General features: G+C 38.4%; 1 protein-coding gene across 7 annotated transcripts in view; it reads right to left on the bottom strand.

Annotated features, from left to right (window-relative positions):
- Positions 1 to 25,246, bottom strand: part of TATDN1 (TatD DNase domain containing 1) — a 37,970-nt gene that overhangs the window by 11,353 nt on the left and 1,371 nt on the right. For 3 of the 7 annotated variants that reach the window (XR_014298038.1, XR_014298039.1, XM_082675261.1), the window contains exons 2-8: positions 16,343 to 16,408; positions 15,726 to 15,775; positions 11,648 to 11,711; positions 9,973 to 10,116; positions 9,829 to 9,871; positions 1,577 to 1,662; positions 1,407 to 1,447 (exon numbers count right to left, since the gene is read on the bottom strand). Coding sequence is in view for 5 of the 7 variants with exons in the window: in XM_082675261.1 (XP_082531387.1) it covers positions 1,407 to 1,447; positions 1,577 to 1,662; positions 9,829 to 9,871; positions 9,973 to 10,116; positions 11,648 to 11,711; positions 15,726 to 15,775; positions 16,343 to 16,408 (494 nt within the window). In the remaining 2 variants the exon portion in view is untranslated. Of the gene's footprint in view, positions 1 to 1,406; positions 1,448 to 1,576; positions 1,663 to 9,828; positions 9,872 to 9,972; positions 10,117 to 11,571; positions 11,712 to 12,486; positions 12,565 to 15,725; positions 15,776 to 16,342; positions 16,409 to 18,187; positions 18,301 to 25,246 lie in introns of those variants that run through there. The other 4 variants (XM_082675265.1, XM_082675263.1, XM_082675264.1 and 1 more) reach the window with 4 other exon arrangements.

Genomic DNA, 25,246 nt, shown 5'->3' with positions numbered 1-25,246 from the left:
TACTGCTGTACCTCCAGGAAAGGGGACTGGAGGAGAGAGCCACATTCTAGGCAAAAGCATGAGGAAAAGGTAAAATGTTACAAGACTATTTAAAAAATATTTTTAAATGTTCAATTTTTTTGTTACAGGATGCTTTTTTTTCCTAGAAGAGAAGTGAATTTTAAGAGAAAAATTTAAGATGTATAGAGATTGTTAGAACATTGCTTAGAAACTGTAAATTGTTATACAGTCAATAATATCAGCTCAGCAAGCAAAAAGGGTTGAGATGGAATTTTTCTCCTTCAAAGATAAAGGAGTTAAAGCAAAATTTTTCACACTTCAGATGTATTTATGTAATCATAAGTGACAAGACTCCTTTAAACACACCTAACAAGTGAAGTCACACTAATATAGCATCCAGAGAGTCTGAATACACTGTGGGTAAGATGTTTCTCAAAAGTAACTGTTACACAGCTGCTCAAAAGGGTTTGTTCTTCCCCTCAGCACTTCCAGCTGACTAGAAAGAAAACATAGCCTCCATCAATATAAGATAATTTTAAATACGACCCTCATAAACCATTTTAGAAAATTAGTTATTAATTCTTTATTTGGCAATTTTCTTTTGATAAAAGTCAAACATTTAGGTTGGATTTGTTGTTGCTGTTAAGTTTTTTAAACTACAGCTGACCCTTTAACAACACAGGCCTGAACTGAGAAAGTCCACTTACATGCGGATAACAGCTTTTTTGCTAGAGACCAGTGAGTCTCTCCTAAAATTACATGTGAAAATTGTACATATGAGCATTTTTCTGAGGCAGATTTTCAAAGGAGTCCATGATCCAAAAAAAAAAAATTAAAAATCACTGCTATGGATACCCAAGCTAAGTGATAGACAGATACTATTTATGGAACTTTCTCAAGACTAATGACTGAAATGACCATAGAGAAGTGTTTCGAGCAGAAGCAAACTACAGAAATGAGAATGTGTCTCTAATCAGAGTGGTAACAGTAAATAATTACAGTTGACAAGAAATTAAGAAGGCAAACCTGAAAAGAGTGCTAAAATATTTTAAAATATTATTAAATTTCGTTTATATTTTGCTCAAAATTTAAATTGAAGAACACTAAAGAACGGCTGATGGAAGAAGCGGAGAAAAAGAAGATCATGCAGACTATTACAATGTGCAGGACTAAATTCATGGGGTTTTCTTGTGAACAGAATTCTGTACTCATTCTTGTACTCTGAACAAAGTAAATGTAACTAAATAGTGTGGTTTATGTTTGTACCATATCTGATCTATAGATTTAACAGTAAATTTATATGCCCTTCTAATAAGAGAGAGCAGAACCTTCGTAACTTTATTGCTGACATCTGAATCACTTTATAGAGGCCAACATCATTTATTAAAAGCAGTTTCTATACTTACCACTCCACCTACACACCGATCTCTATTCCTTCTCATTATGTCTGTGAATTTAAAACAGAAACAACTTGATCTTTGCAAATTCTTAAATTTTAAATGAGATTTTAGTTTTAGCAAATAGCTTGATATCTGCAAATTCTTAAATTTTAAATGAGATTTTAGCTTTAACTCACCCAAAAATTCAGCATGTGAGTTCCGACAATGAAGAAACATTGGTAATTTTGTTTGTTCTGACAGTTCAAACTGTTTTTCAAAATATCTGCAAAATGGAAAAAAAATTTTCCTCATTAAAAATTTTATTTTAGCATGAGAAAAATAATTGTCAAATGATTTTTTTTTTTTAAGTTAAAGGGCTTTTATTCTCTAGAAATGATAGAACAGAAATAGTGAATTCAGGCATTTAAAACACATCAGGCCTAGCCGAAAGCTTTTATAAAAACTTCCTGAAAGGGTTACTTCATTTTCTGGGATTACAAAATTATTTTCAGAAATGTTTGTTAGTTTTTCCATTGTAACTGCCAGGTAAATTAGGTAGCACTTTACCATTGATCGCTAGAAGTAAAGAGCTGTAAGGTTTAAGTTTACAGACTGTTCCCCCAAATAATTACTTTTAACTAGCTTTCTGACTAAATCCCAACAAATGAAGTGGACACCCTCCTATTACCCGTGGGATCCCTTCCCCGAAGCATGTGTTGGTGGCCGAAAAGACATGGCCAGCCCCTTGTCCCGAGAGCTGGCTGAGCACCACCAGTGGGCATCAACTCACTCCAGTGAGAAGCCACTTCTACTCAGTGTTTTCTATGTGCTGTTATACAAGGAGTTATTGCCACTGAGCAAAAAGAAGGATTCCCTTAAAAACTAAACACAAAGAATTTATGAAACAAATGAGCACAAAAACTGAAATACTCTATTTTTCAGAAAAATGAAAATTACATGATAAAATGGCAGTCCTGAACATTTTAGAGTACTTTATAAAAAGAGTTTTAAGTGCCTTATACCATTGTCTCATCTAATCCTCAAAATAACCCTAGGATAGATAGGACAAGAGCTGGTGTCAGAGGGGTGTAAGACCTTGTCCAAGATCACAACACACAAGAGGCTTTCAAGAAGCCTCTTCCTGGTCCCAGCATTTAAGGACAATATCCAGAGGACATGACAGGGTGGGAGTTCTGTGTGTCTTCATTTCAGCAGTGTTCCCTCTCGTTCTCATTAATGGTCATGTAGTTTAAGCTAAACCAGGAGTTACAGACAATAGGTGTCGTATTATTTTCTTAAGGGGTTTACCTCTTCTAGGCCCCTAATTTGGGGGAACAATTTCTCCGTGTATAACTTAAATCTCTTTTGCTGAGTTTTCCTATATCTTGTCTCCTTGAAGTGCCAGACAGCTATTTTCCTAAGAGCACCCCCTTTGTAAAACTCTTGAAAATGCTACATTTTAAAATTAGAAATAGAAATGTACTTCTCAAAGAAATAGTCATCCTAAAATTGGTGGTCTGTGTCTTTATTATCCAATTTTTTTTTTTCAGATTCTGCTGGACTAGAATAAGCAAAAATATTTTTAGTTAGCATGGTGCTGAAACTTCACAGTGTAGGAAATATAAACGATCACTGGGACAAAATATTTTAATAATTACTACTGGTCACTATTTCCATAACCTCTAAAGTAATTCAGATGTCAGCAGTTAAGTGCTCTCCAGTCATTATGTAAACTTTACTCTGTATTTGGCTTCTGGCTACACACAGCCATACAACCAAGCCACAGATGCACAGAATCTAATGATCAGCTTGGAAATAAGCCTTCCTATCGCAGAGTAGGCAAAAGTACAATTTATGACAATAACAGATACCCAAGCAACGTGCTTACAGAATTTTATATAATATGAGAAAAGAAAAGGTCGACGTGCTCAAGCCAGCTAGGTATCATAAGAAAACCATGTGGTAAAAAATCATTCCCAATGATACAAATCGAGGATAATTGGTACTTAACATCAAATGACTAGGGTCTTTAAAGAAAAAACAACCCACTACGGTAACTAGGAATAACAAAAGAAGCTAAAGGGCAGGAAGTGGCACCTATATTTTTTTAACTCAGGTGTTTTTTAAAAAATATTTATTGATTTATTATCTATTTATCTATCTATGGCTGCATTGGGTCTTGTTGCTGCACACAGGCTTTCTCTAGTTGCGGCGAGTGGGGGCTACTCTTCGTTGCGGTGCGCGGGCTTCTCATTGCAGTGGCTTCTCTTGCTGCAGAACACGGGCTCTAGGCGCGTGGCACTCGGGCTCAGTGGTTGTGGCACGCAGGCTCTGGGCGCAGGCTCAGTAGTTGTGGCGCACGGGCTTAGTTGCTCCGAGGCATGTGGGAATTTCCTGGACCAGGGTTTGAACCCATGTCCCCTGCACTGGCAGGTGGATTCTTAACCACTGCGCCATCAGGGAAGTCCAGTGGCACCTATTAAGAGACTTCTCTGCTTCTTTTAAGATTTTTAAAAATTCATAAATGAGAATCATTCTTTGAGTTGGATTTGCTCACTTTAGCAAAGCTGTAATTTGCTTCTGATTGTAAATATTACTGCTTCTTACATTTTAGGGTCAACAATAGCTAAGGTCAGGGCTTGAAAAGTTCCAACTTCAGAGTACCAGCTGTTATTACAGGCATACCTTGTTTTACTGAGCTTCTTGGATACTGTTTTTTTGTTTGTTTTTACAAATTGAAGATCTGTGGCAACTCTACGTGAAGCCAGTCTATCGGCCATTTTTCCAACAGCATTCGCTCACTTTGTGTCTCTGTGTCATGTTTTGGCAAGTCTTGCAATATTTCAAACTTTTTCATTACTGCATTTGTATTGTATTATTGTATTTTCATTATTGTATCTGTGATCAGTGGTCCTTGATGTTACTATAGCAATTGTTTTGGAGAGCCACAAACCTTGCCCATACCAGACAGCGAACTTAACAAATATTCTGTGTGTTCTGACCTACCAGCATGTTCCCTGGTCTCTCTTCCTCTCCTTGGGCCTCTCTATTCCCTGAGACACAACAGCACTGAAATTAAGCAACTAATAACACTACAATGAATTGCCTCTAAGTGTTCAAGTTAAAGGAAGCGTTTCATGTCTCACACTTTAAATCAAAAGCTAGAAATGTTTAAGCTTAGTGAGGAAGGCATGTTTAAAGCCACGACAGGCCAAAAGCTAGGTCTCTTGAGCCAGTCAGCCAAGTTGTGAATGCAAAGTTAAAGTTCCGAAACAAAATTCAAAGTGCTACTCCCGTGAACACACAAATGATAAGAAAGCAAAACAGCCTTACTGCTGACATGGAGAAAGTTTTAGTAGTTTAGATATGAGATCAAACCAGCCACAACATTCCCTTAAGCCAAAGCCTGATCCAGAGCAAGGCCCTAATTAACTTTAACTCTATGAAGGCTGAGAGAGGTGAGGAAGCTGCAGGAGATAAATTTGAAGCCAGCAGAGGTTGGTTCATGAGGTTTAAGGAAAGAAGCCATCTTCATAACATAAACGTGCAAGGCGAAGCGGCAAGTGCTGATGCAGAAGCTGTAGCAAGGTATCCAGAAGATCTAGTGAAGATAATGAATGAAGGTCGCTACACCAAACAATAGATTTTCAATGTAGATGAAACAGCCTTAAGTTGAAAAAAGATACCATCTAGGACTTTCATAGCTAGAGAGGAGAAGTCATTGCCTGGCTTCAAAGGACAGGCTGACTCTCTTGTTCGGGGCTAATGCAACTGGTGACTTTAAGTTGAAGCCTATGCTCATCTACCAACCTGAAAATCCTAGAACCCTTAAGAATTATGCTAAATCTACTCTGCCTGTGCTCTATAAATGGAATAACAAAAGCCTGGATGACAGAACATCTGTTTACAACATGGTTTACTGAATAGTTTAAGCATACTGTTGAGACTTAATGCTCAGAAAAAAAGATTCCTTTCAAAATATTACTGTTCATTGACAATGCACCCATTCATCCAAGAGCTCTGATGGGGATGTACAATGAGATTCATGTTGTTGTCATGCCTGCTAACAACGTTCATTCTGCAGCCCATGGATCAAGGAGTAATTTTTACTTTCTCGTCTTCTTATTTAAGAAAAAACATTTTGTAAGGTTATAGCTGCCACAGATGATGGATCTGGGCAAAGTAAATTGAAAACCTGGAAAGTATTCACCATTCTAGATGCCATTAAGAATATTCGTGATTCGTGGGAAAAGGTCAAAATATCAACATTAACAGGAGTTTGGAAGAAGTTGATTTCAACACTCATAGATGACTTTGAAGGGTTTAAGACTTGAGTGGAGAAAGTAACTGCAGATGTGATGGAAACAGCAAGAGAACTAGAATTAGAAGTGGAGCCTGAAGATGGGACTGAATTGCTGCAATCTCATGATAAAACTTTTAAGGAATGAGAAGTTTCTTTTTATGGATGAGCAGAGAAGGTGGGTTCTTGAGATGGAATCTACTCCTGGTGAAGATACTGTGAAGACTGTTGAAATGACATGACAAACTTAGTTGATGAAGCAGTGGCAGGGTTTGAGAGGACTGACTCCAATTTTGAAAGAAGCTCTACTGTGGGTAAAATGCTATCAAACATCATCGCGGGCTACCAAGAAATAGTTCGTGATAGGAAGAGTCAATCAAAGCAGCAAACTTCACTGCTGTCTTATTTTAAGAAACTGCCGCCGCCAGCCCAGCCTTCAGCACCACCACCCTGATCAGCCAGCAGCCACCAACACTGAGGCAAGACCCTCCACCAGCACAAAGACTGACTCGCTGAAGTCTCAGATGATGGTTAGCATTTTTTAGCAATTAAGTATTTTTTAATTAAAGTCTGTACATTGTTTTTTTTATACATAATCCTATCACACACTTAACAGACTACAGTATAGCGTAAACATAACTTTTATATGCACTGGGAAACCAAAACATTCCTGTGACTGGCTTTATTGTGATGGTCTGGAACTGAACCCCCAATATCTCAGAGGAATGCCTGTAAGTTGGACTGAGGCAACTCCAGAAAACCCAAAGCGTTCCAGCAGCGCACCTAAACCCAGTGTTACTCCCTCCTCTAAGCCAGAGGAGAGACTGAGGCTCCTTGCCATCATCTCTGAGGTTTCCTAAATCCGCAAATGATTATTTTGAAATTTTGTCTGATGTCTGACTAAAAAAAAGAAAAAGACCTGCACAGTAGTAACCCCAAGAAAAATGCCCAAAGCAAATGCCTCCCACTCAAGTGAACAGAACTCTAACTTGCAACAAGGAAAGGAGTGTAGTAGCACAAGGCAGAGAAACTGAAAATACAGGGTATGCCTAAAGCCTAACCTTTCCATAACTAAATCAGGTCTTTTCCTTGTCTTCTTGCTTTTCTTCTCTTTTTGCTCTTTAAAAAGCACTTTTCAAAAATCCCACACAGAAACTATAGCCAGCTTCCTTTAGGTTGGCAGTATTTCTAAGAATAATACAACAGCCACAATTTATGGAGCTCTGACTCTGTGCCGGGCACGGCACAATGGCTTTACATACTAAATGTTAAGAAAGGCAGGCGGTATTATCCCCATTTTAAAGATGAGGAAATTGAGATTTACAAAGGAATATATAGGTACCAAAAGGCAGTTATGATTCAAACCTAAAGATCTGTTGATTCCAAAGGTCTTTTAATACTATGTTATCTACTGCCTTTACTTACCATTATTTTTCAGATACTTTGTCTATTGCACAGTAGTGGGTGTTTTTTCGGTCTTGCCTCCTAATCCATTATACTAATTTATTTTCTATTTTTCTCTTCTCACAGGTCTTTTTTTTGACTATACTTTTTTACTTAAAAAGTAAAACAAAAATGACAATCACACACTAGTTAATTGTTTCAGATGGACAACTGGCATATATAAGCACAGACCAAAATGTAAATTCTTTCAATAGACTCAACAGTAAAAGCTGAATTATAGGCTTTTTATCCATCATGCTCTACAGGAATCAAAAAGACACTTTCCTTATTATTAAAAATTCAGTGTACATTTACGATGTGCTAAGAGTACTGTGCTAGGCTCCATAGGAACTAGAACATGAGGAAGGCTTGGTCTGTGCCTTTGAAGAACTCAGAGACACTAGTTTGTTGTGGGAGCGGAAGTGGTAACACAAACACTTTTATTACAATGTGAGAAATGCTGAAACAAGTACAGAGTGCTGTGTGGCAGAGAATGGGGTGATGCTGTTAGTACGTGCTATAGGAAAGGACGGAGCAAAGGTAGGAGACATGGGTATATGTTTCCATAACAACAATCCAAATGCAATTACTACTGGTTTGTCACTCTTTTACTCACTAAGTCATTTGATTATCTATAATAAAATGAAATTTCAAACTCAACTGCCCATCTATTCAAAATTTCTACTGTACTTTAATTCGTCCTTAGCCTTACCTGTTCTGGAAGAGGCCTACGTCACATCCCATCACCTTAGCAAAGCCTTCTGACTCCCCCCAGAAAGTGAGTCTTTCCCTCTGCTGTTCACATACCTTTTTGATAGCACTTTCCAACCTATTTTAATTATTTATGTCCTCTCTTATCTGTAGAGGCACTTATTCTTCTTTGTATCCGACTGAGGAGACACTTGGTAATCATTCACTTAATCAATGGAGTTCAACTCTATTACAGATCAACATCTGGACAACTGGCATGTGTGATGAAGCATAAACTATATACTGCTATATATACATCGTTTTAAGTTCTGATCTGAAGATGATGGAGCAGTAAAAGAGAGCTGATACTATCAATGTTTTCATTAAACACACACACAGATCAGGTTTAAAGTATTTAAGTTGCATTTTAGAATCAGTTTAAGTCATCTGGATGAAAAGTCATATGGAGGACTCTGCCACTGTCCTTGATGGTCACACCACACAATCTGCTTGCCTCATGAGGCTCATCTTGGCCAAAAACAGACACGAAAGTGGAGGAATTAAGATGTGTGGGCTTAACCGAAGAAGGTATTACAGCCAACTGTTTCTCTTTTTAAATGTGAATATGTGAACTTTTAAGGTTAAGTGAACTGACCTACATGATATTCGAGAGGGGTACAGAGATTTAATAATCCTGCCAGTAATCACGTGAATGTCCCTGAAAAACACGGCAAATAACATGCTGCTAACTAAACAGCTCTGAAAGGTTCTATAACTGTGAAGCCTGAAAGCAAGAGTCCATAGAACATTACTCCAACCCATCCTGTGTCACTTGGTTATGGTCCTTCAGGAATTCTGGACCCTGAAGTCCAGGGTACGACAGGCTCACTGGTCAATCTGCGCCTCACTGGAGGCACTGTCACCTGGACCAGTCACACTGGGATTGCGTGTGTGGGCAGGGGAGGGAGTGGGAGGAAGTACACTTCTGGCAGGTATGGTTAAAAAAGTCCCTTCAGGCCATCAAGCACTGGCTTAATCAAGATCATATGACAAGAAATAGTTAATTATTAAATATTATGAGACAGCTAGATGGTATCTTGAGAGAATTTGATCCAGACTCCTCTTTCATGTATGAGAAACTAAGCAGGATGGAGGGTTGTTTATTCTTAAATGGCTCCAGGAGCAGATACTATACCTTATTCATAGTTTTGTATACTATGAGTATACTATGAGTTCCCAGCAGTTTCTAGCACATATTACTCCATAAATATTTGCTGAATAGATGAATAACTAAATTAGCCTCCTTTAGAAACTCATTTTAATGTTTTACCATCTTGACAATTAATACACTGTTTTTGAAATTCAACAAAATGCTTATGTCTTAAATTAAGCCTATAACATAATTTTTCTTTTCAGCCTTCAACACTACCCACCAGTCTGGTGACAGGAGTTCCAACTAACAGCTACAGGCAATGGGTTGTAAGAAGTCTCTGAGGCTTGTGAGCTTGGAGTTTCCTCAGAAGCCACCACTCCCAACATGGATCCTATGAAAGGATTCTCAGGTTCCAAACTGACAATATTCAATACCCAGCAAGAGTAAAATATGCTTTTCTAGCTTTGGTGATTGATCCTATAATCTCTTTTTATTAATAATATCTTTTACTCTTAAATCATATGCCCCACAACTGAATTTAATTCATTTTATTGGAATGGTTCATGTATGAATGCTCTTATTAAACAAACAAAAATCGAAAGTCTATCACGTAAACTCATCCCTGTTTCTACCATTAAAATCAAGTTAAATGGTTAAACAATTAGGGAACTATATGCTTCCATACCTTATGAATTCCACTCAAGTACGCATGGAATTTGTTTCACTTAACTTTTAATATACAAAGGGAAAAACAAAAAAGCCTCATGCTTAATCTAACTACATTCTGAACTGATAAAATCTACTTAAAATCACCCTTAAGATTTTACAATACGATAATTTCTAAAGACAACAAATTTCCTTACTTGAGCTGAGTACCTTTAGGACAAAACTGCAGTCGGTCAAAATCTTTAAAAGATAAAAAAGAATCAATAATTACTCATGACTTGTACACAACAAATCAATTATTTTCAAACAAAGTCACTCTAACGGGATAAGTTGGCACTTACCAAGTCCACATTCCCCTATTGCTACAACTTTCCCCTTGTTGTTTTCAGCGAGATTTAGTAACTCCATCAAGTAAAGATCAGGGTTATTCTTTTCAAATTCATCACATCTTGTAGGATGACACCCAACTGTACTGAAAAACATATCTAGCACAAAATAATGTCTTAGGATTATTTTCAAAATATTTTTTCATATTTAATATGCAAAAATGATATAATATCAAATAATTTCAACTGGTCAGTTTTTAACAATACCCATAAACTAGTCAAACTACCAGAATTGCACTGGGTTAATCACATAAGAATTTTTGGAATACTAACAAAGTAGGACATGAATATGACAATTGCCTTAATGTACTGGTAAAAATAATTCAACTCTTCCAAAGTTTGGTATTTACTGAGCCTTCTGAATGGAAAATGAAACAATTTCTTAGGTAATGACATTTCATTCTACAATTTTATCTTTAATATTCACTGTTTACGTGACTCAGGTTTCATGTAATAACAGTTAAAATGCACTCCTTTCCCTTAAAAAGGGTAACAGAGGTGGAAGTAGGATTCATTTTTCTAATAGAAAATAAAGCTCACTTATTTGGAGGCTGTACTTTGGTATCTTAATTGTATGGAACACAAGTGTGAGGTTGAAAAGGGCTTAAAAAGCTTAAGGCGCTTGCACCTGATGAACCCATGGGAGAGACCTGTTGCCTTCCTCAGGCTCCCACGAATATGTTCATGCATAAAAGGAGCTTTTAAAGCAGTGAGGTAGCAGGTATACGCAGAGGAGTGGAAAAGGGTTGACAATGGAGATCCGAGAACTTTTAAAAGCATATCTGTTTGGGGAATAACAAGTATGCAAGATAATATTCTTATACACATCAGAAGCTTCTGGGAAGATGATTATTTTTATGACTTTAATCACTAAGAAAAAGTGTCAGTGGATCCTGAAGAGAAGTATGCATTTTAGAAAGATTTCAATAAAAAACAGCTTTTAATGAATAAACCAGTATTTTGAAAAATAACATGGAATGCCTAATTCTTCAGTGTCTAGCACATGAAGTATGCTCCCTGCTGCTCCCCAGCAAAAAACAAACCAAAAAAAGGTTAGGTACATGAATGCCAGGTAAAGGAGGTGTTTTATGTAACTAGGATTCTTGTAGGAATCAACTCCAAAACTTTACAGACTTTAAATAAATGCAAATATATGAACATAAAGTGAGCACATGAGGGATTATATATTATATTATTATTTGCATTCCTGGGGCCTTGCACAGTATCTCTGATCTGCATGATGAATATTTATAAATATTTATAAATGATAAATGATCTTTCACAGCCTAAGTTAAAAAAGAGCAAATAAAAAGCAATTCATATCTTAAACACATTATGGCATATACACAAAAATTCTACATCAGGAATATCTGAGGTTAAATTTTATGCCTAGTGAACTTAATTCTCATTAACTGAAATCTTAAAATAATCCTTATTAAATACAAGAGGGTTCATCAAGCATCTGATATAACAATGGGCACTTTCAATTTTTTCATCTTAATCGTGTTACACTGAAATTGGTCTATCTTCCTGTTGTGTCTACAGTATCTGTACCTGAGGCAGTTCTCAGAAAGACTTCTTCAAAATAACTTAATTCACATTTTGGGGAGTAAAAGTAATATGAGGATACCATTTGTCTGTGCCAAATGCAGTGCATCTTTACTGTCTTGTAGATTTCCACCTGTAATCACAAACTGAAACAGAAAGAAATAAGTCCACTTTAACAGGGTGTCAACCACAGTTTCCCAAACGTGCTTTCCTGCTGCTTTTTTCCAGAATGCTTCTCTGTCACATACCAACCCTCCTTTAAAAATTCAGCTGAAAGATCACCTCCTGTGCAGAGTGGATTCTGAATACCCTCTCCACGTGTGCACACACGCACACACACATACACACACTACAAAGAATTTGTGACTCCTACTAAAATGTATTCACATGTCTGTCTTTCCTATTAGACCACGAGTTTCTTGAGGACAGAGATCACATTAGGAAAGAATGAATAACTAAAAACTTCTGAATTTAGAATTTTGTTAATCTATATTAGAGATTCAATAGTGTTGACTAAACAGTTCTCCAGGTGTGGTCCTGGACTCTCCAGGGGATATGTTAGGTCAAAACTATTATCATAATAATACTAAGATGTTATTTGCCTATTCACTCTCACCTGTCACGCGTGTGCAGTCAAGTATTCCAGAGGCTACATGATGTGTAACATCACAAAAGACTGCAGCAACAGATATGAAAGCTCAGCAGTCTTCTATTAAGTCAGACATTTAAAAGATATTTTAAAAAATACAAATTCCACTCATGTCACTAAATGTTTTTGGTTTAGAAAATACTTTTCATAAAAATATGCTATTTATTTTACATAATGGTCTACTGTTTTAAAATGAATTAATATATAGATACAGTTGACCCTTGAACAATGTGGAGCTTAGGGGCGCCATTGAAAATCTGTATATTACTTACAGTCGGCCCTCTGTATCAGGGGTTCCACATCTACATATTCACCCAGCCTCAGGTCACGTAATACTGTAGTATTTACCACTGGAAAAAAATCTGTGTCTAAGTGAACTCACAGTTCAAACCAGTGTTATTCAAAGACAACTGCATTTAAAACTTTTCTGTTTTAATCTCTAATACAATATATATCAATAGATAGAACCCACATAAGAGCTCTTTAGGGTCCTCAATAATCTTAAAGAATATGAATAATCACTGGATTAATGTATATTGATAAAATTCTTTGTAGGGAAATGTATAGCTCTTGGCAAGGAAGCCCTTCTACAGAGGTAGCTATCAGAGTCCACTGCAGTTAGAACACCATCTTTGCTAACCTGTTTAAGGGAAAATGTCACTAAAGAGCTATGTGTTGATGGTGACTACTGAGGCAGTGCTGCTTTAAGTGCACATTCTTCTGAAGAAGTGATTTAAACACACTGAGGTATATATTTTAAAGCATACTTCAAGAGACTCACTGAGCTAAAATGAAGAATTCATTCTAGGTACACACGTAAATAGAACACACAGAAAACACAGGAGATAGTGCAAATGATAAACAGACATTTTCACAGAGTGATAAACTTCTGAAATGATAGACACTGAGTATCTATTCTGCCTGTAAAACATAGTATATATTAACAAAAATATTGAGAAAACTATTGTTTACTAACACTACCTAATTCTTTAATAAAGGATGAGGTGGGGACTTCCCTGGTGGCACAGTGGTTAAGAATCCGCCTGTCAATGCAGGGGACACGGGATCGATCCCTGGTCCCAGAAGATCCCACGTGCCGCAGAGCCACTAACCCCGTGTGCCACAACTACTGAGCCTGCGCTCTAGAGCCCGCGAGCCACAACTACTGAGCCCGCATGCCACAACTACTGAAGCCTGCGTGCCTAGAGCCCGTGCTCCGCAACAAGAGAACCAACCGCAATGAGAAGCCCACACACCACAATGAAGAGTAGCCCCCGCTCGCCACAACTAGAGAAAGCCTGCGCACAGCAACGAAGACCCAACACAGCCAAAAATAAATTAATTAATTAAAATAAAATACTCTGTAATGTCCTATATGGGAAAAGAATCTAAAAAAGAGTGGATATATGTATAACTGATTCACTTTGCTGTACACCTGAAACATGTTATAAATCAACCGTATGCCAATAAAAATTAAAAAAAAGGATCAGGTGCCCACATCCAGTTTTCAATTATGTAAAATAGTTTGTAATCAAATCTAAGGACAAGACTAAGGGACATATACTTTCCTCTCCCAGTTTACGATGATGATGACGATGATGATGACGACAATGACAGCTTCCACTATAAACATAATAAATGTTGCTTACTTTATGCCAGGTACAATATCAACTGCTTTGCATTCTATATTTTATTTAATCTTCACAACAATTCTGTTTATTAGCTATTATTATCATTCTTGATTTAGGGATGAGAAAACTGAAGTCTAGAGAGATGAAGCACCCCAGGTTACAAAGCTCTGAAGAAGGAAGCTGGGGCTGGAACCAAGGTTTGTGATGCTGTAACTGTGCTTTTAATCACTACCATAAAGCTACAAGGCATTGGATTAAATTTCAATTTGGAACCATGTCCAAGTAAATTTGATTTCAGTTCTTCAGTTCAGTCATTCCTAAATCCATGTGGGTGTTATAAATGTTAAGATTAAACTATTCTGACACACGAAAACTGTCTACGAAAAACGTCTCCTGCCATATCAGTCAACACAGGATGTTATGGTCATCAAGCCCTCAGCCACTGCAGCCGCCTCAGACTGTGCACCCTGAGGAGACTCAGGATGGCGAAAAACAGGATACTTGCTCTAGATAGTGAAGGTGCACATCAAAGGAATGATTTCAATGAGCCCAGACTCTTGCATCTTCCCATATGTAGAAAAGTGCTAAATTCATTAACTTGAGATTTTTTTCTTTAACTAGGAGTAATCTTTTGATGTTCCACTACCTGGTTTTTTTTGTTTTGTTTTGGGTTTTTTTGGCGAAACTCCCATATATCCTGGCTCCTCCCTTCCCTCTTCGGAGCAGTCCCTCAGAGCCACCTGAGAGGATTAGGCAACTACTAGTTGCCTCTTAAGAAGCCTGGTAATTCAGCAAGTATGCCAAATAAAACATAATTCTCAACCTTTAGGTTGTGCAGTTTTTTTCAGTTGACAAAATTTAGGAGCTTGGTATTTCAGAGTTTGCAGAAAAACATTTTATAAAGTGATTTACCAAGCAAAGAATGACCACATAATGAGAAATTATGTTGTAACTTTTATCCTTATTACTTCTGAATAATAACTAATATAATTTGGAGACTGCAGAACTCATTTAGCCAGGAGTATCACTTTTTAAAACTGAGGTTTATTTAACTTAGAAACAGTAGCTACTAAGTGCCCTGACACACTATGGAGCGTAATCTTTTTTTTTTTTTTTAAATATTTATTTATTTGGCTGTGCTGGGTCTTAGTTGCGGCATGCGGGATCTTTTAGTTGCTGCATGTGGGATCTAGTTCCCTGACCAGGGATCGAAGCAAGGCCCCCTGCTTTGGGAGCGTGCAGTCTTACCCACTGGACCACCAGGGAAGTCCCCTTTGGAACTTAATCTTATTTCTTGTGTGCATGTGTGGGCTAGCTTGCTACTTAAAAAAAATACTGATTAAAAAGAAATATCTATTCAAAAAATTTGACACCAAACTAAAATTCTTTTGCTTAGAACACTCTAAAAGTAGTAGGAATTCTCCCGATTATCAAATTACCACCATAAAAATTAAAGTGTTCTCTCAGTTATTTGAAATGTTATACATAGTATAAAAGCTAAACTTGGTGATTAGATACATGTCTTTTTGATGATTGCTTACTTCTAACAAACGCTAAATTGTTACAAAATCTACTAACAGTTGCCTCTTAAGAAGCCTGGTAATTTAGATGGGTTTTAAAAAACTTTTCCAGGGAGACTTGGCCATTTACTACACTTCTGATCACATGGAAGATCCACTCACAAGGTTTGTGTCACTTAAATTGCTGAGAACAGAATATTTTGATATTTTATTTCATTAACTTGATAATATTACATGTTGACGATACATATAACAAAATGCTAAATGTGGTTTGGCTTTCTCTTCTTTTCTGCAGTATTTTAACCAAAATTTAGTTTTTTTAAAAAAAAACCCATAAGGGTAACAAAAATGAAATGTTACCTTTTTAACACCAATCTGAACAGCTCTCTCTATTACATCCCATAAGTCATCTGTAAAAGATGAACCCCACATTAAGAAAATGTAACTATAAATTCACTTACCCATAATTTAGTTATCCTTTATTGAAAGAAAAATACATAGAAAAATCATATTTACTGAAGTCAAATCAATACTATTTGATGAGTGCTTATCATATAAGCAAAGACCTAGCGATACTTTAAAAAAAAGAAACCCATATAAGGCAAAATAGATGAACAGTTATCCATTCAATTGTATTTTTATTCTGTTGACCACAAAGGGGAAAAGTCTGTTTGGCTTTATGGTTTGCCTTTTATGCATATGGTTATCTAAAGTTCTATATTCAAAGTTATAAACTTCTACAGATAAGAAGGGCTTGATAACACTTTGTTGTAATAGGTATTTTATAAATGTTCATGATCATGTTTTACCAATATAGCTTATATGTGTTTCACTTTGTTTATAGTTTTATCCAAGATGCATAATAAATTCTTTAATATTTCAATTGTAAGAGTGGGTGAAGCTTCTTATGGTCTCCCTTGAGTCAGAAAGTTTGTCTTCACAGATAAACTATTTACCTTAATAAAAGAAACATTTACCTTGATGCTTTTGAACCCCCCTATAAATTCCTCTGAACACAGGATCTGTCAAGTTGATACCAATGTCTGTAGAAAGCAAAAATAAAACACATGATCATTAAGAGCCTCTATTTGAAACTTTTACTTTAAAGAAAAGTCCTGTTACTAACCTTTTCATTCACACATTCATTCATTCAAACAAAATCTAAGTGCCTACTGTTTGTCAGTCACTATGCTAGACACCTGGGATATAAAGATGAAAGATATTAAGTCCTGCTCTCAAGAAACTCACTGTAGAATTGGGAAGGCGTTCCCATTAACAATTAAGAAATCACAAGTAGATACTAGCACGGTGGGACACAGAGGAGGCCCACCAACTTAGTCTGGTAGTTAGCCCATAAGGGGCTTCCAGAAAGAATGGATTCTTGAACTGAATCTTAAAGGATGAGTTGGAATTACCCAGTAGAAGACAGGAAATTGCAGATAAGAGGAAGCAGCAGAAGGAAAGCTTCTGGGGTCTGAAATAGCACGGTGATCATGAAGAGCTGTTACAGGCTGTTCTGACTGGTGGAGAGAAGTGTAGGGAAGGGAGCGACCAGAAAAGGGCAGACTCAGCTATGTTACAGACACTTGTCTTTAAAATACCAGATGCAACAGGAAGCACTGATGGCTTCTAAGATTTGTATTCTGGACATCTCATTCTGGTGTCTTTGTAGAAGGTGGGATTAAAGGGGGCAAATGGAGTCAGGATAGTTTACTTGGAAACAGGCAAGAGCTCATATCTGCAATGAAGAGAACCTGAATTAGGGTAATACGAGTGGAGACGCAGAGAGGGCAATAAATTATTTATTTCCTTTATTCACCAAATACTTAGGAAGACCAACACTATGTCAAATACTATGTAAGGAGTTAGGGGGTGATGAACAAGACCTGACGCTTGGTCCCTGCCTTCCAGGAATTCAGTCTATATGGGAACTACAAATAATTCGTGATATATAAGAAGCTGGACTGTGAGCAACATGAGGCAAGAAATGTTTATCTTCTTCAATGCTGTATCCCTAGAACCTAGCACGATAGCTGGTATATAGTAGGATCTCTATACACTTGTTTTTTTTAAAATTTACTTATTTTTGGCTGCGTGGCTGCGCGTGGGCTTTCTCTAGTTGCGGCGAGCGGGGGCTACTTTGTTGCGGTGCGCAGGCGTCTCATTGCAGTGGCTTCTCTTGTTGAGGAGCACGGGCTCTAGGGCACACGGGCTTCAGTAGTTGTGGCTCGCGGGCTCTAGAGCACAGGCTCAGTAGTTGTGGCACACGGGCTTAATTGCTCCGTGGCATGTAGGATCTTCCCGGACCAGGGCTTGAACCCGTGTCTCATGCATTGGCAGGTGGATTCTTAACCACTGTGCCACAAGGGAAGCCCTCTCTATACACTTTAAAGCCTGTAAATAATTATTTTACAGCTTTGTGCTTTGGAGCACAAAGAAGTAGCACTAACAGTTTTGGCAAGAATGATGAAAAAGGTTCACATTAAGAGCTAGATCTTGAAAGCTAAAGCTTAGAAGCGGACAAACAGAAGAGGCATTCTACATACAGGTGTGTGTAGGTACACACCGCATCCGGAGAACTGGAAGAGACTCACTGTGCCTGTGGAGCTGAGGTTCACAATGCAGAGCGATTCTGCAGTGCCTCTCTTCTTCTAACCTCTCCCCTCCCAGCCTTCCCCCACCCCAACATTCAGCAATGTCTGTATTCATTTCTAGTTGTCACACAGAGGGGAGTGCAATTGGCATCTAGGCTTGAGGCCATGGGTGCTGCTAAATATCCTACAATGCACAGGATAGCCTCTCACAACAAAGAAAAATCTTACCCCCACACCAAGTGCTGTTCTTGATAAATCCTGCTGCAGAGTATAAGGCGACGAGGGGAATAACGAGATGTGAAGTCAGCTTGTGATGGCCATGGGCAACAAAAACACCTTCCCTATGTAAAATATACACCCTTTAGCTTTTAGCACTAGGAGAACCTCCAAGTTCATGGTTGGGTAGGACAGTTGCCTACCCACAGACCCCCAAATTATTTCTGCTGAGTTTCAGCTGCTTCTTGGTATATTCTCACTGATTTCTACCAAGCTAGCCCTCCACAAGCTGTGCTGCTTCAACATTAAGCCAGACCTTGAAAGATGAATGGGAATTTGGAAAATCCAAGAGACAGTGGGGAGAGTATTCTAGTCATTTGTAACAGCAAGAGAAAGGCACAATGCAAAAAACTTCAAAGATATTTGGGCAACAGCATATATGTCAATAGAGGGTAGGAGATGAATTCACAATTGATACCCTTTATAGGGCTATTAACACACAAATGTTACCGAATACTATAAATACAACGTAGGGGTTCAGTGGAATGGCCCAAATCACAAGAAATCAGCAGCTACTTTCTTTTCAAGTAAGGAGGGGCAGACTGAGAAAGGAACCCAGGGAAGGGTGCAGAGGTCTTTCTGCCTGCAATACTCCTTCATACGCTCAGTCTACGGTCACCCGCCACGGATGGGCATTAGGAACACAGAAACGGCCTGTGTCTCTTCTGGCCCATTTTATTTGTGCAGCAAAGAGATCAGAATTTTTCTAAAGCAATCTTTTGCTAGAAAACAAAGTGAAAAACAAATGAAACAGCAAGCAAATTTAACTAGTGAACTTTATGATACTAATTTTAAAAGCAAATTGAAGATTAACTTGGAGGCTCAGTTTATGAAGCCTTCCCGTGTCCCTGTCTCAACCCTAACAGGAATGGATGCTAAATCGTTCTTCCATGCTCTGAGGCCAACTCCAGGTGATGGATGCTGCTGCTTCTTAGAACCTACCTCTTCCTGACATGGGTCAGTCTTTGAGGCCCCGAGTCATTGTGTACATCAAAGATCTATATTCAGCTTTGGACCCAGGTGAGCCTTGGGCTTTACGATATCCTGCACTGGCTCAGCCACTAATTTCTTCCTTTTTACGTAAGAATCTCTTGTGACTTATAGCTCTTGGCCCTTTCCTTTCTGACATGTGGTTTGCCTGAAGTGTATTCCCCAGCCAGTTATTAAAGCTGCTTTCTATCCTCTGATGAATAGGCTGCTTCACCTTAGTCAAGTTTGGTGAAGGGGCTCAGGATGTCACCCCAAAATATGCTGCTTTGCCATATTGGTTATTTTGAGCTGAAGGCACTTAAGAAACAGTAAATGCAGGAAAGGATCCCTAATCTCTCCTTTTCTACCTAAAATAGGTCATAAAATTTCCCATGAGAAAGGTACTCTCCCTGTACCAGGAAGAGAAGAACATTCTTATCACCAGAGACTGGGAGTCAAGTGGAAATGGATCTGTACAACCAAACCCAAAATAACTCCTATCTTCCATTAGTTTCCCCATTTTTTCCTAGTCACTGTCCCACAATTTGCATAACTTAAGTCCCTTTGTCTTATCACATCCCCACTTGGCCTTTCGGTAAGCTTTCTAGTCTAAAAGCTTCTTTGGGTCTTCATTTTCCTTTTGAAAACTCCCATGTATGTGGGAAAAAAAAAAAAAAGTATGCTTTTCTCCTGTTAATCTGCCTTATGTCAGTTTTATTCTTAGGCCCAGCCACAGAATCTAAGAGGGTAGGAGGAAGTTTTTCCTCCCCTATGCAGGCAAGTAGCTTCTTTTTCTGGACACTGTGATTCACTTCTGTCTCCTCTCTCCTATCCTGGGTGGCCTCTGGGCCTCTCACTCCCCACCCACCGACTCCCCAGAAAACACCAACAGAGTGATTAAGATAATTAACAAGTCAACTTAGAGGCGTCAAAGAAAAGTTCAAATTGATCATCAAAAAATATTCAATCTGTGAGCAACTTCCAAGAAATACAATAAAATGGGGAACTGCAGTTTTGGAAAGAGAATGGGCTTTGGAATCAGAATTCTTGGAATTATGACTCATCAGCTGAATGATTTGGGGGCAAATGAGTAGGCCTCTGAGCCTCAGTTTCCTCACTAATAGGGAGGGTGGGCATAAAATTTCTCCTTCCAGGAGTGAAATGTGGCTCAAATTGGAAAATGAATGTGAAAGTATCTTGCAAATTAAAAGCCTTATAAAATGTAATTATTAGTAGTATTATTAGTATTATTACTGGACACAGTATAAATTCTGTAACATGCGAACAACAAATGGAATTTTAGTCAACATTAGCTATACTGTCATACTACCTTAAGTGGTTAACACTCCCAATCAAGACCTCATTATTAAATAGCCAAATGTAAGTCAGTTTGGTTATGATTCAGGATGCAACCACGAAAATAAACCAGTCAAAATCCTATTTATTTAACTTGTTCGAAATGTTCTGATATATAAGGGACAGTATCTCTTAAATTCAAAAATTCCTATCAGATGTATGCCTACTGTCAGTAAACTAAAAAAATTAAATCCTGTACAAACATCGACTTCTAGCTTGAAAAACTAAGTACATGAGAGGTAAGGGTGAGAGAGCACGACAGGAAGAAAAAAAGGCAAAGCAGAAAATCACTAACTCTGATTGGGGGGGGAATACTGAGGGATTCATACATTTAGTGGCATGCCATCTTATAAGGATAAGCAATGTTTCTTTTCCATTAATTTTCTCCTTAATTAGCTGGCTTTAAAAGCATTACTGCATTACTGCTAAAAACTGTTGCCAGTATTAATGAGTTTTATTTTTCAAAACAATAAAAGAGTGGAAAACTGTTTGTAACCAAAAGAAAAATACATCTCCAAACTGATGCCTCACTGGTCTCAATGAATCATGTCATACCACTGTCACCATGATCTAGGGATACAAAGGGACAGCAAGTAGAGAATTTACGATTGTTTTAGCCTTTAGATATAACTTCAAGTTTACAGGAAATAAAAGCGATTAGAGAACAAGCTAACCACCACTACATGGCAGACCAAGTTGCTTCTGCAAGGCAGTGCCATGAAGAAATGCGCTAGATCAAGGGGTTGGCAAGCTACAGCCTGCGTGCCATTGTCTATTTTTGTTTGCCCCTAAGGTAAGAATCGTTTAAAAGTTGAAAAAAAAAAGTCAAAAGAAGAATAGCTCTTATGACATGTAAAAATTATAAGAAACTAAGGTTTCACAGTGTTCACAAAGTTTTATTGGAACATGGCCACACCCATTTGTTTATATAGTATCTATCTATGGCTGTTTTTGAGTGACAGGTCAGAGTTGAGTAGTTGCAACAGATGTATAGCCTGCAAAATAAAAAATATATATCATATGACCCTTTAAGGGAAAGCTGGCCAACTTCTGTGCTAGATTCAAAATCTGAAGGACACTCAAATACATGGCTCCAGATTGGATATTGTTTTGGACAAGACCACCTTGTAAAAGAGGCTCCAGAGAGATCCTTTGCCCCTTCTTCCATGTGAGGACACAGTAAGAGGGCACCAGCCACGAACCAGGAAGAGGGTCCTCACCAGAACGCAATCATGCCAGCACTCTGATCTTAGATTTCCCAGCCTCCAGAACTGTGAGAAGTAAATTTCTGTTGTTTATAAGCTACCCAGTCTGTGCTATTTTGTTACAACAGCTCAAAACGGACTAAGACAATCTATGGCATCACCTTCTCTCTCAATCTGTATATACCAAGTAGGTGGATTTTATCTCCTAAGCTCTCAATCCGTGCACTTTTTTCCATCTCCACTACCACCATAACACCTGAAGCAACCAACTCCAGCTTGGATGCTACTCTGACCCCCTTTCATTCTGTTCTCTACCTGACTGAAGGTTTCTTTTCATTCATAAATCAGATCATGGTACACTTACCTGTCACTCCTGATACACCCTTAACACGGTAGGATTTTAGCTCTGCAAACCTCTAGCTGATTCTGTACAATTCTCCCTCCTCCCTCAACCCCTTCCCCATTTCTCTCTGCTCCAGACCCGCTGGTCTTCTTTCAGTTTCTCAAAAGTGCTATGCACCCTTCTGCCACAGAATGTTTGCACAGGCTGTTGTATTTGGAACCTTCCCCCTGCCTTTCTTTGCCTACTTAACTCTTAATCTTTCAGAGCTCAGTCCAAGTGACACTTCCTCAAGAAAGCTTTTTCAGACCTCCCAGTCTAAGTTCTGTTCCTCATCAAACGCCCAGAGAACCATATTCCTTTTATTCAGTGCCCTCTTCTCTGTCACTGTGGTAAAGTCATTGGTGCACTTAAGAGGCTGTCTCCACCACTAGACTGTAACCTAGTTTCTACCCACCACTGAGTCCTAGCATTTAGCACATCAGGTGGCACACGGCAGAGATTCAGTAAATATTTGTAGAATGAATGAATGAATGAATGACCAGGTTGCTCAAGGGAATCCAAGACAGGGAATAGAAAATAAGGTCCAGTCCCTAGTGAGATGGGATTTGTAAGAGATGGCCAGCAGCCCCAATCAGCCTGCTTCTAGGGACACAGGGCAGGATCAGAATCCCGTTAAAGTAACACAACTACTGATAAATCTTAGATACCTAACAGCCCCCAGCTGGTTGGCCCCAAGGGGTAGTTGCTACTAATTACTGCCAGCTGCTCACTGGCTCATTTGGTGGGAGGGAGTGCAGAGGCTACTAGATAGGAATCACCTTAAACCTATGCTTCTCAAACGAGGGGTATTCCAGAGTATGTAACACCCTGAGATTCCCTGGAGTATCAATTTTACTTTGGAAGATTTAGGGGATAAAATATCTTTTAATTTTAAAAGGGCACTGTGTTATTTCAAAGTTAAACACAGGACATCCAAAGAAATGTTGTAAATGCATCCAGATTTACACATCACTGCTGCCACCCCATCACCCCTGGGGTATACTCCACTCTATGTCCTTAAGTGACCTTTGGTGGGTGAGTTTCAGAGCATGAACCAGCCAGCACTGAAAAGGGAGCTTCCACTCCATCCCAAGTTCTATCACTTTGCAATGATTAAGCATAGATTCTTATTGCTTTCAGACTGAGGATATAGTCATCTGTGGTATGATACTCAATGTCACAGAAATTAGTCTCAAGTATAACCGAGGACACAATGTTGAAGTGTCCTCTAGGAGGGAGCAATGTTTCCCATAAAACACAAATACATCTGCTTCCCGCCCTCCTTCCCCACATTAGAAACACTGGTTGTAGTTGTAAGGGGCAGCCATTGGTTACGTAATTTGAGAAGGGGGAAATTTAGGATTACAACCTGGTGATAGTCAGCTGTCCCAAATCAAAATCTAAGGCTGCTCTTATAACACTGGTTTTTCTATTACTATTATTAAATTTAAAAATTTTTGGCCGTGCCAGGCGTCTTGTGGGATTTCAGTTGCCCGATCAGGGACTGAACCCGGGCAATGGCAATAAAATCCCCGAATTGCAACCACTAGACCACCAGGGAACTTCCTCCACTGGTTTAATTCTTCATGCAACTGTTCCATGTAAAGCTTGTTCATGGACCAATTGTCCATGGGCCTAATATGTTGTTTTCCAAAGTACTGCTCATGACTATTTTGGGCAGAGATTTGATTAGTGGGTCATAGGCAGAACTTTTTAAATGGCATGGAATAAATATTAACTATCAGTAAGTCACAAAACAAAGATAGAATGTATAGTATGATTCCATTTTTGTTGTAAAAAACACATCGAATATGTTTGCATATTTTTATGATTCTGTATAAATTTTAAAATATGGGAAGGATATAAACTTTAGACACCGGTTACCTCAGGAGAGTGGAAATGAAGGAGAGTATACAAAAAAAAAATTGTTCCAATTAAGCCCACCTTCTTTAAGAAGTCTTTTCTAGCTTATCTGGTTGAGATTCCTTTATAAATTTTCTTACAAACTTAGTACTAAAATAACACATCTTGTTTTACCCACTCATTCATACTTCCATTGAACAGTCACTGTACTAAGCCCCTGGGAAACAAAGATAAATACCACCAAGTACCTGCCTTAAAAGAGTGTGGTCTAGTGGGAAAGGCACATACATATCTTAATTATAAAATAACGGGGTGAAGTAAAGGGTAGAGTTATGTAGTCTTAAAGAACAGGTAAAAATCAAACAGGCAAGAGGAGATTAGAGGCAGAGGGGACATTATGACCCCAAACTGCCACTCTAAAACCTTATCATAGGCAAGAAACAGCACCTCCAAGTGTTTATAGAGCATAAAAAGGATGAGGCCGGAAAAGCGGGCAGGACCACACCACAGAAAGCTCTGTATGCTATGTTAAGGCACTTCAACTGTCCTGAGGACAGTGACTGAAAGATTTGAAGCACAAGAAAAATGTAGCTGACTTGGTTTTTATAAAGACCACTCTGGAGGCTACACAGAGCATGGATTTAAGGAGACAAAACCTGAGGCAGGGATTTAGTTTTTTTATTACAATACAAACACAAACCTTTAAAAGAAAAAAATAATTGTCTTTTGTGAGGTGTTTCATGACTCTTACCCCATCTCCCCCATCAATTATATCACAGATTGCAATAAACAGGCTGAGAGACACCACACCTGGATAGTGTCTAAACCTCTGATGACCTTCCCATCCCCCAACCCCACCCCAGGCTCTCCCACAGCATTTTTAAAAACCTCTTTTGTGGCACTTTAACAATGTGCTACTTAAACATTCTCCCCTGCATTTGCTTTGACTGTACATACCTCTCCAGTCTGAAAACTAACTGCACCACTAGATTCTTTATAATTCCACATACTTAGTACAATGTCTCTGTAAAAAATACTGCCTAAAGTAACTGTTCTAAGTTTCTAATCCTAAGCGCTCTCCTGAGTGCCAGGCATTTCCAATTGCCCAGTAAATGTCTCCACCTGGATGTCCTGTAAGAATCTCAAATTTAACCTAATCCAAATGGACCTCGTTACATCTCCCACCCACTGCCAAACTACCCATGCTTCCATTTCATGTTTAGGTAGGTATTTATC

Source organism: Grampus griseus (genome assembly GCF_964374135.1).
Source record: "Grampus griseus genome assembly, chromosome: 17".
Classification (NCBI taxonomy): Eukaryota; Metazoa; Chordata; class Mammalia; order Artiodactyla; family Delphinidae; genus Grampus; species Grampus griseus.
Note: the sequence above shows the minus strand (reverse complement) of the source record. Positions and strands in the feature narration are given on the sequence as shown.